This window comes from Balaenoptera acutorostrata, chromosome 2 (assembly GCF_949987535.1).
Source record: "Balaenoptera acutorostrata chromosome 2, mBalAcu1.1, whole genome shotgun sequence".
NCBI classification, from domain to species: domain Eukaryota; kingdom Metazoa; phylum Chordata; class Mammalia; order Artiodactyla; family Balaenopteridae; genus Balaenoptera; species Balaenoptera acutorostrata.
This window is the reverse complement of record NC_080065.1, coordinates 115,731,294-115,746,068: the sequence shown is the minus strand read 5'-3', so window position 1 is coordinate 115,746,068 and position 14,775 is coordinate 115,731,294. Positions and strand designations below refer to the sequence as shown.

General features: G+C 36.8%; 1 protein-coding gene across 1 annotated transcript in view; it reads right to left on the bottom strand.

The window, feature by feature from the left end:
• The window catches only part of ADAMTS19 (ADAM metallopeptidase with thrombospondin type 1 motif 19), a 298,785-nt gene that overhangs the window by 79,324 nt on the left and 204,686 nt on the right, over positions 1-14,775 (bottom strand). Inside the window, exon 16 of the mRNA XM_057540882.1 lies at positions 11,186-11,266. Within this exon, the coding sequence (XP_057396865.1) occupies positions 11,186-11,266 (81 nt within the window). The remainder of the gene's footprint in view (positions 1-11,185; positions 11,267-14,775) is intronic.

Sequence of the window (14,775 nt, the reverse complement as noted above, 5' to 3'; positions counted from 1 at the left end):
CATTATTCACAATAGCTACAATGTGGACGCAACCTAAGGATCCATGGATGAATGAATAGATAAGCAAAAGGTGCTATACACATACATTGGAATAATATTCAGCCTTTAAAAGGAAGGGAATGCTGACATATGCTACAGTATGGATAAATCTTGAGGACATTATTATATGAGATATGTCAATCATAAAAGGACAGTTACTGTATGATTCCATATACATGAGGTACGCAGAGTGGTCAAATTCATGGAGATAGAAAAACTAATGGAGGTTACCAGAGGATGGGAGGAGGGGGGAATGGCGAGTTGCTATTAATGGGTACAGAGTTTCAGTTTTACAAGATGAAAAGAGTTCTGGAGAAGGATGGTGGTGGTTGAGCACCAGAGTGAACGTACTCAATGCTATCAAACTGTACACTTAATATAGTTAAGATGGTAAATATAATGTTACATGTATTCTACCACAGTGTAAAAAAAAGTTGTTTTTTGTTTTTTTAAAAAATTTATTTATTTAATTAATTAATTTTTGGCTGCGTTGGGTCTTCTTTGCTGCGCGGGCTCAGTAGTTGTGGCTTGTGGGCTCTAGAGCGCAGGCTCAGTAGTTGTGGCGCACAGGCTTAGTTGCTCCACGGCATGTGGGATCTTCCCAGACCAGGGCTCAAACCCGGGTCCCCTGCATTGGCAGGTGGATTCTCAACCACTGCGCCACCAGAGAAGCCCCTAAAAAAAAGTTTTGAAGGGGAATAAAGATACCCACATCTGAATCCCTGGAACATGAATGCTATCTTATATGGCAAATAAATACCTTTGCAAATAAGATTAAATTAAGGATCTTGAGATGGGGAGATTATCCTGGATTACCCAAGTGGGCCTAAAATGCAAACACATGTAGCCTATAAGAGGTAGGAAGAGAGTGGTCTGAACACAGAAAAAGAAGAGAAGGCAATGACACTAGGGAGGCAGATGTTGGAGTGTTGTGGTCACAAGCAAAAGAATGTTGGTAGCCACCAGAATCTGGAAGAGGCCAGGAATGGATGACACCCTAGGGACTCCAGAGAGAGCACAGCTTTGCAGACACCTTAATTTCTGGTCCAGTAAAACTGACTATGGCCTCCAGAACTGTGGGACAATACATTCCCTTTGTTTTATACCACCAGCTTTGTGGTAATCATCACTACAGTCATAGGACACTAATACAGTGACCTTTACTATAGTGGGGAAAACTAAGAAGAGGTTTCAGTACAGATAAAAATAAAGTTTTTGATTTAGACATTATTTCTGAGGCACATACGAGAATCTGATAATTTACATCAAACAAAAAATGTAAAGCAAAGGAGCCAAATGTGGTACCCTAGGCAGAGAGCAGAGCAGAGCAGAGAGCAGGGTCCAGGCTTGAGTTCCACAGTATGGGAACACTGGGAAACCAAGTAGAGATTGAGAGTCCAACAAAAGAGGGCATTTGCTGTCCTTGACAAACGTAGTTATTGTCAAGGAGAGATAAAAACAAGACAGGATTGGTTGAAGACCCTGGTTAATAAGGAATTAGAGGGAGCATGGAGCTGTCAAATTTGTAAAAATGGTAGGTGTATTTAGCCACATTTGCTAGGGTATTAAAAATCAGAGCACAATGTGGAGTTTTGTAGAATTTGAGAAAACTCCATTTGAGACACCTATATTCCTTTCCAGCTTGGAAAAGAAGAAAACATATTCCCAAATGTAATTGCCAATTGTCTACTATTAAACAAATGTATTAAAACTGTCTCAATTTTACACAGCATCTCCAAAAATGGGTATTAATCTGAATTTGGATATATGGGATGATTTACTTGCATTTAAAATGCATTTAAAAACCACAGCAGGTAAAAATAGATAAAATTTATATATTAATAATGACCAACTAATGAGTGTGTCACATGATAAAAAAATTTCTTGGGTTTCCCTGGTGGTGCAGTGGTTAAGAATCCGCCTGCCAATGCAGGGGACATGGGTTCAATCCCTGGCCCAGGAAGATCCCGCATGCCGCGGAGCAACTAAGCCTGTGCGCCACAACTACTGAGCCTGCGCTCTAGAGCCCAAGAGACACAACTACTGAACCCCGTGTGCCTAAAGCCCATGCTCTGCAACAAGAGAAGCCACAACAATGAGAAGCCTGTGCACTACAACGAAGAGTAGCCTCCACTCGCCGCAACTAGTGAAAGCCCGTGCACAGCAACGAAGACCCAACACAGCCAAAAAACAAACAAACAAACAAATAAATAAATTTCTTGTATTGTCCCCTTTCCTCAAATTTTCCTACTCCTAGAAAGCAAACCCTAATGTGCAAAATGATTTGATCCAAGTATAGACCATTTTTAATTTTACAGAGCAGAAACAATCATGTAACAATACTGGGTTATTTTTTCATGTACAAAGTGTTTCCCTATTGGGACATTATTTCTGATTTGAGAAAGAATAAGGAGGAAATAATTTTGTTAAGAAGGAAAAAAAGACACAAAGGTTTTCTTTAAAGATAATATAAATACAGTGTTTATGGCTTTTGATCTGTTGAATGCAGAGAGACAGCCACAGAATTTTAAGGATGCTGGTCTTCACATCCCCCTTCCTTATCACCTGGGGAGGAGACAGAACAGTGTAAATTTAACACTGGCTTAAACAGCTACACACCTGCAGTGGACAGAAACTGAAGCTGAATTTCTTTCATAGGAGCCTGGGAATTATAGCCTATGTGTATAGCTGAATTTTGCTGAAGCAGTGAGTGCTGATTAAGGCAGTTAAATGAATAAAGGACATCATTAAGAGTGACCTTGTGGAAGACCTGTTAATGAGGCTAATTTTTTGATAAACAGATTTTTAGGTTGGAGACAAGACAGCTGAGTAGAAGAACTAGAGTGCAACTCCTCTCAAGAAAACACCAAAGTCACAATAAACTGTTGAATAACCATTGACAAAAATGACGGGAATCTACCAAAAAAGATATTCTACATCTAAAGACAAAGAAGAAATCCCAGCGAGATGGGGGCAGACACGAGAAGCAAGAGGAACTACAACCCTGCAGCCTACGGAACAGAAATGGCAATCACAGAAAGTTAGACAAAATGAGACAACAAAGGAATATGTTCCAGATAAAAGAACAAGATAAAACCCCAGAAGAACAATGAAGTGAACTGGAGATAGGCAATCTACCCAAAAAATAATAAAGAGTAATGATAGTAAAGATGATCCAAGATCTCGGAAAAAGAATGGAGGCACAGACTGAGAAGATACAAGAAATGTTTAACAAAGAGCTAGAAGACATAAAGAATAAACAAACAGAAATGAACAATATAATAACTGACATGAAAAACACACAAGAAGGAATCAATAGCAGAATAAATGAGGCAGAAGAACGGATAAGTGAGCTGGAAGACCGAATGGTGGAAATCACTGCCGTGGAACAGAATAAAGAAAAAAGAATGAAAACAGCCTAAGAGACCTCTGGGACAACATGAAACACACCAACATTTACATTATGTGGGTCCCAGAAGGAGACAAGAGAGAGAAAGGACCTGAGAAAATATCTGAAGAGACAATAGCTGAAACTTCCTTAACATGGGAAAGGGAACAGTCACCCAAGTCCAAGAAGTGCAGAGTCCCATACAGGATAAACCCAAGGAGGAACACACTGAGACACATATTAAATTGATAAAACTTAAAGACAAAGAGAAAATATTAAAAGCAACACTTGAAAAGCAACAAATAAAATACAAGGGAATCCCCATAAGGTTATCAGCTGATTTTTCAGCAAAAACTCTGCAGGACAGAAGGGAGTGGCAGGATATATTTAAAGTGATGAAAAGGAAAAACCTGCAACCAAGAATACTCTACCCAGCAAGGCACTCATTCAGATTCAATGGAGAAATCAAAAGATTTCCAAACAAGTAAAAACTAAGAGAATTTAGCACCACCAAACCAGCTTTACAGCAAATACTAAAGGAACTCCTCTAGGCAGAAAAGAAAAGGTCACAACTAGAAAGAAGAAAAACACGAATGGGAAAGCTCACAGGTAAAGGCAAACATAGAGTAAAGGTAGGAAATCATCCACACACAAATATGATATCAAAACCACCAACTGTGAGGAAAGTACCAATGCAGGATATTAGTAATGCATTTGAAATTGAGACAAGCAACTTAAGACAATCTTGTCTACATACAGACTGCTATATCAAAAGCTCATGGTAACCATAAACCAAATATCTACAATAGCTATACACATAAAAAAGAAAAAGGGGGCTTCCCTGGTGGCGCAGTGGTTGAGAATATGCCTGCCAATGCAGGGGACACGGGTTCGAGCCCTGGTCTGGGAAGATCCCACATGCCGCGGAGCAACTAGGCCCGTGAACCACAATTACTGAGCCTGCACGTCTGGAGCCTGTGCTCCAAAACAAGAGAGGCCGCGATAGTGAGAGGCCCGCGCACCGCGATGAAGAGTGGCCCCCACTTGCCACAACTAGAGAAAGCCCTCACACAGAAACAAAGACCCAACACAGCCATAAATAAATAAATAAATTAATTAATTAATTAAACTTAAAAGAAAAGTATAATACAATATAAGGTTTAAAATAAAAAAAAATAAAAAAAAAGAAAAAGGAATCCAAACACAACACTAAAGATAGTCATCAAATAACAAGAGAAGATAATAAAAGAGGAATGGAAGAAAAAAGACCTACGAAAACAAATCCAAAACAATTAACAAAATGGCAATAAGAACATACATATTGATAATTACCTTAAATGTAAATGGATTAAATGCTCCAACCAAAAGACATAGAGTGGATGAATGGATATGAAAAGAAGATTCGTATATATGCTGTCTACAAGAGACCCACTTCAGATCTAGGGACACATACAGATTGAAAGTGAGAAGATGGAAAAAGGTATTCCATGCAAACAGAAATCAAAAGAAAGCTGGAGTGGTAATACTCATGTCAGACAAAAGAGACTTTAAAATAAAGGCTGCTACATGAGACAAAGAAAGACACTACATAATGATCAAGGGATCAATCCAAGAAGAAGATATAACAATTGTAAATATATATGCAACCAACACAGAAGCACCTCAATATATAAGGCAAATGCTAATAGCCATAAAAGGAGAAATCAACAGTAACACAATCATAGTGGGGGACTGTAACACCCCACTTACATCAGATGTGCACAGATCTTCCAGACAGAAAATCAATAAGGACACACGGGCCTTAAATGACACATTAGACCTGATGGACTTAATTAATATTGATAGAACATTTTATCCAAAAGCAGCAGAATACACAGTCTTTTCACATGCACATGGAACATTCCCCAGGATAGATCACATGCTGGGCCATAAAGCAAGTCTCAATAAATTAAAAAAAACTGATATCATATTAAGCATCTTTTCTGAAAACAACGCTATGAGATTAGAAATCAACTGTAAGAAAGATAATGCAAAAGAATACAAACACATGGAGGCTAAACAATATGTTACTAAATAATTAATTGATTGCTGAAGAAATCAAAGAGGAAATCAAGAAATATCTAGAGACAAATGAAAATGAAAACATGATGAAACAAAACCTATGGGATGTGGCAAAAGCAGTTCTAAGAGGGAAGTTTATAACAATACAATCTTACCTCAGGTAACATGAAAAATGACAAATAAACAACCTAACCTTACACCTAAAGCAACTGGAGAAGGAAGAACAAACAAAACCCAAAGTTAGTAGAAGGAAAGAAATTATAAAGATCAGAGTGGAAATAAATGGAATAGAGATGAATAAAACAATAGAAAAGATCAATGAAACTAAAAGTTGGTTCATTGAAAAGATAAACAAAATTGATAAACCTTTAGGCAGACTCATCAAGAAAAAAGGAAGAAAGCCCAAATCAATAAAACTAGAAATGAAAAAGGAAAAGTTACAACACCACAGAAATAAAAAGGATCATAAGAGACTACTATAGGCAAGTATTTGCCAATAAAATGGACAACCTAGAAGCAATGGACAAATTCTTTGAAAGGTACAATCTCCCAAGATTGAACCAGGAAGAAATAGAAAATATGAACAGACCAATCACAAGTAATGAAATTGAAACTGTGATTAAAAAATTCCCAACAAACAAAAGTCCAGGACTTTTGCTGGCTTTACAGGTAAATTCCATCAAACATTTAGAGAAGAGTTAACAACCACTATTCTAAAACTATTCCAAAAAACTGCAGAGAAAGGAATACTCACAAACTCATTCTATGAGGCCACCATCACCCTGATACCAAAACCAGACAAAGATACCACAAAAAAAGAAAATTACAGAACAATATCACTGATGAACATAGACGCAAAAATACTAGCAAACCGAATCCAACAATACATTAAAAGGATCATAAACCATGATTAAGTGGGAGTATCCCAGGGATGCAAGGATTTTTCAGTGTCCACAAATCAATCAGTACAATACATGGCATTAACAAATTGAAGAATAAAAACCATATGATCATCTCAATAGGTGCAGAAAAATCTTTTGACAAAGTTCAACACCCATTTATGATAAAAACTCTCCAGCAAGTTGGCATAGAGGGAACACACCTCAACATAATAAAAGCCATATATGACAAACCCACAGCTAACATCATACTCTATGGTGAAAAGCTGAAAGTATTTCCTCTAAGATCAGGAAGAAGACAAGGATGTGCGCTCCTGCCACTTTTATTCAACATAGTTTTGGAAGTCCTACCCACGGCAATCAGAGGAAAAAAGGAGTAAAAGAAATCCAAATTGGAAAAGAAGTAAAATTGTCACTGTCTGCAGATGATATGGTACTATGTATAGAAAATCCTAAAGATGCTACCAGAAACCTTCTAGAGCTCATCAATGAATGTGGTAAAGTTACAGGATGCAAAATTAATACACAGATTTCTGTTGCATTTCTATACAATAACAATGAAAGATCAGAAAGAGAAATTAAGGAAATAATGCCATTTACCATCACATCAAAAAGAAAAAAATACATAGGAATAAAGCTACCTAAGGAGGCATAAGACCTGTACTCTGAAAACTAAAAGACTTTGATGAAAGAAACCGAAGATGAGGCAAACAGATGGAAAGATATACCGTGTTCCTTGAATGGAAGAATCAATATTGTCAAAATGACTATATTACCCAAGGCAATCTATAGATTCAATGTAATCCGTATCAAATTCCCAATTACATTTTTCACAGAAGTAGAACAAAAAATTTAAAAATTTGTGTGGAAACACAAGATACCCCAAATAGCCAAAGCAATCTTGAGAAAGGAAAATGGAGCTGGAGGAATCAGGCTACCTGACTTCTGACTATACTATAAAGCTACGGTAACAGTTTTGTACTGGCACAAACACAGAAATATAGACCAATGGAACAGGATAGAAAACCCAGAAATAAACCCACACACCTATGGTCAACTAATCTATGACAAAGGAGGCAAGGATATACAATGGAGAAAAGACAGTCTCTTCAATAAGTGGTGCTGGGAAAACAGGACAGCTACATGTAAAAGAATGAAATTAGAACATTCTCTAACACCATATACAAAAATAAACTCAAAATGGATTAAAGACCTATATGTAAGACTGCATATTATAAAATTCTTAGAGGAAAACATAGGCAGAATACACTTTGTCATAAACTGCAGCAATATCTTTTTGGATCCACCTCCTAGAGTAATGAAAATAAAAACAAAAATAAGCAAACAGGACCTAATTAAACTTAAAACCTTTTGCACAGCAAAGGAAACCATAAATAAGAGGAAAAGACAACCCACAGAATGGGAGAAAATGCTTGCAAATGATGCAACTGACAAGGGATTAATCTCCAAAATATACAAACAGTTCACGCAACTCAATATGTAAAAAACAAACAACCCAATCCAAAAATGGGCCAAAGATCTAAATAGACATTTCTCCAAAGAAGACATACAGATGGTCAAAAGCACATGAAAAGATGCTTAACATCGCTAGTTATTAGAGAAATGCAAATCAAAACTACAATGAGGTATCACCTCACACCAGTCAGAATGGTCCATCATCAAAAACCTTACAAACAATAAATGCTGGAGAGGGTGTGAAGAAAAGGGAACCTTTCTACACTGTTGGTGGGAATGTAAATTCGTACAGCCACTATGGAGAACATTATGGAGGTTCCTCAAAAAACTAAAAATAGAGCTACCATATGATCCAGCAATCCCACTCCTGGGCATATATCTGGAGAAAACCTTAATTCGAAAAGATACATGCACCCTAAATATTTATTGCAGTACTATTTACAATAGTGAAGCTATGGAAGCAGTGTACATGTCCATGAACAGATGAATGGATAAAGAAGATGCTGGTACATATATACAATGGAATATTACTCAGCCATAAAAACGAATAAAATAATTCTATGTGCAGCAACATAGATGGACCTAGAGATTATCATACTAAGTGAAGTCAGAGAAAGACAAATATCATATCACTTACATGAGGAATCTAAACAAATGATACAAATGAATTTACTTACAAAACAGAAACAGACTCACAGACTTAGAAAACAAACTTATGGTTACCAAAGGGAAAAAAGGGGGAGGGCGTAAATTAGGAGGTTGGGATTAACATATACACACTAGTATATATAAAATAGGAATCAACAAGGACCTACTGTATAGTATAGGGAACTCTACTCAATATTCTGTAATAACCTAAATAGGAAAAGAATCTGAAAAAGAATAGATATATGTATATGTATAACTGAATCACTTTGCTGTACACCTAAATCTAATACAACATTGTAAATCAAACATACTCCAATATAAAATAAAAATATAAAAATTAAAAAAAATAATATAAATACAATGTTTAAATTCTGGGAAAATATTTAGTCTTTTTCCAGCCATATCACATTAGATACCTCTATCTGTGGATGCCATGACTATAAAAGATCATTTTGCATGACTTAATTAGCTTGAAATATTAATTTATAAGCAATATGTATTTTGACAACATAATATTTAAAAATCATTAACTGGCCTAATTAAAATAGCTGATAGAATTTTTTTCCAGAAGCAGTACTTAAAAATTTAAAAATACTTTCTCAAGGGCCCAATTAAATAAAATCATAAATGAAAAGAAAGTTACAATTAACACCAGAGAAATATAGAGGATCATAAGAGATTACTATAAATAATTATACATCAATAAATTGGACAACCTATAAGTAATGAATAAATTCCTGGAAATATGCAATCTTCTAAGACTGAATCAGGAAGAAATAGAAAGTAAGAAAGACCAATTACCAGTAATGAAATTGATTCGGTAATCAAAAAACTTCCAATAAACAAAAGTCAAAGACCAGACAGCTCCACAGGTGAATCTACCAAACATTTAAAGAAGACCTAATGCCTATCCTTCTCAAACTATTCCCCAAAACTGAAGAGAAAGGAACACTTTCAAATTCATTCTGTGAGGCCAGAATTGCCTTTATACCAAAACTAGACAGAGACACCAGAAAAAAAGAAAATTACAGTCCAATATCCCTGATGAATATAGATCCAAAACTCCTCAACAAAATATTAGAAAATCAAATTCAACAATACATTAAAAGGATATTACACCATGATTAAGTGAGCTTTATCCCAGAGTTGCAAGGATGGTTCAATATCGACAAATCAATCAATGTGATACATCATGTAAACAAACTGAGGAATAAAAATCATATAATCATTTCAATAGCTGCAGAAAAAGCTTTTTACAAAATTCAACATTTATTTATGATAAAAAAAAACTTTCAATGAAATGGGTATAGAGGGAATATACCTCAACATAATAAAGGCCAGATATGACAAAACCACAGCCAACATCATACTCAATGGTGAATAGGTGAAAGCATTTCCTCTAGGATCAGGAACAAGATAAAGATGCCCACTCTCACCACTTTCGTTCCACATAGTATTGGAAGTCCTAGCCATAGCAGTCAGACAAGAAAAACAAACAAAACAAAAAGAAACTCTTAGATACAAAGGGTTGACTGCCAGAGGGAGAGGGCGGGGGGTACATGAAATAGGTGAAGGGTATTAAGAGGTAAAAACCTCCCGTAATGGGCTTCCCTGGTGGCGCAGTGGTTGAGAATCTGCCCGCCAATGCAGGGGACACAGGTTCGAGCCCTGGTCTGGGAAGATCCCACGTGCCGCGGAGCAACTAGGCCCGTGAGCCACAACTACTGAGCCTGCGCGTCTGGAGCCTGTGCTCTGCAACAAGAGAGGCCGCGATAGTGAGAGGCCCGCACACCGCAATGAAGAGTGGCCCCCACTCGCCACAACTAGAGAAAGCCCTCGCACAGAAACGAAGACCCAACACAGCCAAAAATAAATAATAAATAAATAATAAATAAAATTAAAAAAAAACCCAAAAACCTCCAGTAATGAAATTAGCAAGTCAAGGTCCTGCCATATACAGCAAAAGGAATATGGTCAGTAACACTGTAATAACTTCATTTGGGAACAGATGGTTACTAGACTTATGGTGGTGACCATTTCATAATGTATGCATATGTCAAAGCACTATGCAGTATACCTGAAACTACATAATATTGCAAGTCAACTTTTTCTATTAAAAATTTTTTAAAGAATACTTTCTTCATAGATGAGTACACCTGAAGTGAGGAAAAAGAGAGCATTGTCTTCCGTTAAAAGGGGAAGTCCTTTTAGTACATAGAAATTTTTTTAAGAATCCCACAAGATTTCCAAATTATAGAGCAATCATTATATATATACACACACATTGATGTATGCATTTGCACATGCAGTAAACATGAATATGTATACATTTATGTTCATGCATATATGAAATAAATATATTAAATATATATATATATGAAATAAAACATGCCCAAATCCCCCAATGAGTGTTTGTTTCCTAACATGGACTAACATGCAGAAGTAATTTATAACACCCACCCCCACCAAACATAGAGACAACCAGATTGCTTTTGCTCCCGGGAAGTCCCTGGGAAGGAAGGAAAAAATTCCTACTTGATATGACAAGAGGTGCTTCCTGGGAAATTCAAACATGTAAGTAGAAACACACTGACGTCCTGGTCATAAGAGAACTCTCAGGGCAGAGCAGCTAAGCTTGGACTTGCATGGGTTCTGCGCCTGTAACACAGGTTACCTAAGTAGCTGTGTGCCGGCTTTTCCTCCACAACTTTGATTCTTCTTGCTCCAGCAGGTATCACCAACACTTCTACATAACCTGTAAGAGTCAATAAAACATGAAATACATCTTGAGTTTTTTCTAATCCCTCTTTTCTTCATTGACTTGCCCTATTTTTCTTTTGGTTTTGGCTTTTGCTGTGATACTTCAATACCTATGTAAAGAAAAAAAATTATGTATAAAAGCTGTCATAGGTTCAAGTGGAGAAGTTTCTTGGAAAAACGTTGAGAATACAATGCTATCAAGAGCAAGTAGGTGACTGTAAAGCTCCCTGACAGCTTATGAGTTATGAGGTGAGAAAAAAGCACAATGGGACAGCCTGGTTAGAAACACAGTGAATCTTGGAACAGAGCAAATAACCTTAAGTTCTGCTCATGGAACTCCTTTAAGTTAGAAAGTGTGGGGAAGGAGCAAACACAGCTGGAGAGCATACAGATGGCGGATATCTGGTCCCTGAAGTAGTTGAGTATAGGACAAGAGAGACCAAGCCCTCTCTGGAAGATTAACCAAGGGTTTTGAATCTGGGGTTGGAGAGAAGTGTAAGGCCACACCAAGCAATCTGGTGTCACCCTGGAAGGTGTCTGACTGCTAGGAGCAAGATACAATTAGGTGTTTCTTAGGAAATATTCTTCGGCAGTGGTTAGGAATGCAATGCTTGAAGTGAAATAAGACGGTAAGATAAAGCTGGATAGAAGAGAAAGTGTGCATAAAAAGTCAAAATCAAGACTTCATTTGGTGCAGAAAAGAGCAGATGCCAACTTTTGGCTGAATAGTTATGCTTTAAAATTATATTAAAATAACATTTAATAGTCTTCTTAGTACTTCTGTGTAGCTACATATAGCCCTGATAAAAGTCTAATTTCAAAGCTACGTTAAAAAGGTATAACAGCTAATCCCAGAGTTGTCTCCTGTTGATCAATAATTCAAATTCCTGAAACTGTTGACAATTATTTGGTGTTTACCAAAAGGTAACAGACACCCCACCTGGTGGCAGTGCCTGGGATTAGAGGTCTGTGCTTTTCAAATCAACATTTCCATTAGCAAATACTACTTACTCAATTTAACCATTTTTAGTAACACCAAATCATACAAGCACTTCCACTTTGTTACATGAACACAATATGCAGCAATGAAAATGGAAACAAATGTTTATTGTCTATTGGTATATTGAAGTAAGGTAAGAAGGTCTGTGTACTCAATGAGCTTATAATTGAATTAGAAAGACAAGGCACAGATATCTTACATAAAAATGAGTTAAATAAAACTTCCAAATTTATGTTAAAAAGATCATATTCAAAATAATATGGTTAATTCCCTGCTGAAGAGTGTAAATCAATGTTGTTTAAACTGTCCCCCTTCTCTGATCACATCAATACTCAAAAGTTTCGCTGCTATTTTAACTCACAGAAGTGGGATTTTTTTCCTTTTTTTCTTTTAAATGGTTATATACATTACTTATGTTTGAGAAACACTCCCATCAGCAGGAATCACAATGATTCAGAGGAGAGAACATTTCATATAGTCAAGGAAAGCTTCATAAAGAAGCAAATAGATTAACTGTCTTTGAAGAATGGATAGAATTTGGATATACAGGTGACCCTTGAACAATGCAGGGGTTAAGGGCACTGATCTTCCATGCAGTAAAAAATCTGAGTATAATAAATAGTGAACCCTCTGTATCCGTGGTTCCACATCCGTAGATTCGAACAACTGCAGGTCGTGTGGTACTATAGTATTTACTATTTTTAAAAATCCACATATAAGTGGACCCATGCAGTTCAAACCTTTGTTATTCAAGAGTCAACTACATACAGAAAAAGAATGAGTTCACTGAATGTAAAGAAAAGTAAATAGTAAGTGGTATTTTTAGGACCACATAAATATAATAATTCTGACAGAATGAGAAGGTGTAAGAATTTGGCTATAGTAGGAGAGTTTAAATGCATGCCCAGGACACTGAATTTATCCATTTGAAGCTACTGAACATTCTACAGCAAGGAATGCGGTAGTTAGATACTGGTTTGGAGAGGCTTTATCTGACAGCAGTATGCAAGATGCCCAGCGATATAGTTGTAGATAACAGTGTCAGGAGGCTAATGTAAAAATCCAGGAGTGCTAGAGGCTAAGGTAGAAAAACCAGAAGGCATAGTAAAGAAAACAAATTCTGAATTTGAGAACCAACAGAAAGTGGGGAAATAAACATTGAACACAATTCTTCATTATTACTTATGTGCAAATGCAGCCATCATTTATAGGAACATGGAAGTCAAGTTTGGGTAATAATCTGACGTTTGGCTTTGCAATTTGTTTTTAACAAAACAGTATAACACACTAGTAAAAATATCCAGTAAGAACTCTGGAACTTCTGGAACTCCAGGGAAAGGTCAGCCTGTTGAAGTACCTTTGTGAGGCAGTAATTTAAGCCATGGGAGTTAACGGAGAAAACTGAGAGACAGGAGAAGTCAAGGATTCAACCTCGGTGACAGTTATGTTTTTTTTTTTAATTAATTTATTTAATTTATTTATTTTTGGCTGCATTGGGTCTTCATTGCTGCGTGCAGGCTTTCTCTAGTTGTGGCGAGTGTGGGCCACTCTTTGTTGCGGTGTGTGCGCTTCTCACTGTGGTGGCTTCTCGTTGCAGAGCACGGACTCTAGGCACGCGGGCTCAGTAGTTGTGGCTCGTGGGCTCTAGAGCGCAGGCTCAGTAGTTGTGGTGCATGGGCTTAGCTGCTCCGCAGCATGTGGGATCTTCCCGGACCAGGGCTCAAACCTGTGTCTCCTGCATTGGCAGGCAGATTCTTAACCACTGGGCCACCAGGGAAGCCCTATGGTTTTTAACAGAGAGACTGAAAAAAAAATTAGGAAAGAATACAGAGAAGGAATAATCATGAGAGGTAGAGATCTGGCTATTTTGATGTAGTAGTATCTTATGAATTAGAATATTTTAAAAAGAATTGTTGGTGCAAAAAGCTGTACAGACATCAAAGAGAAAGGTGACCAAGGAGAGTCCACTGGATGTCACAGTCAAGAGGTAACTGTTCATCTCTGAGCAAATAAATTTAGTAATGTGTTTGGAGAAGATGATAAGTTTCAGGATGCTGAAAAAGAAGAGTAGATAGAGAAAAGTAGAGGAGAGGTAGTAACTGTAAATTCCTATTTGAGTTTAGCAGTAAACCCAGAGGTATGTTGTATTTTAGGACAACAGTTACATATAAGTTTATAGTTATATCTATATACTATAGATAGTATAGAGCAATATATAATATAGAGCAATTCTCTATTATTCAATTGAAAAGCCTTGGAGGACAGGTGAGTTAGATTGAGTTTAAAGAAGAAAGAGAGGAAGAAAAATATTAAGCAAAGACATTTGAAGAGGGATAGCCAAAGACTGAGGCTCTAGATATTTTTCAGTAAATAAGCCATTTAGCACAATTGAGAATGCACATTTTTAAAAGAAGTGAACATACGAGTGGCTACTGCTGAGCTCAGAAGTTGAAATAAAGCCTGTGATGTCAAGGTCATAAATTTGATCCTCACGCTGGACAGTT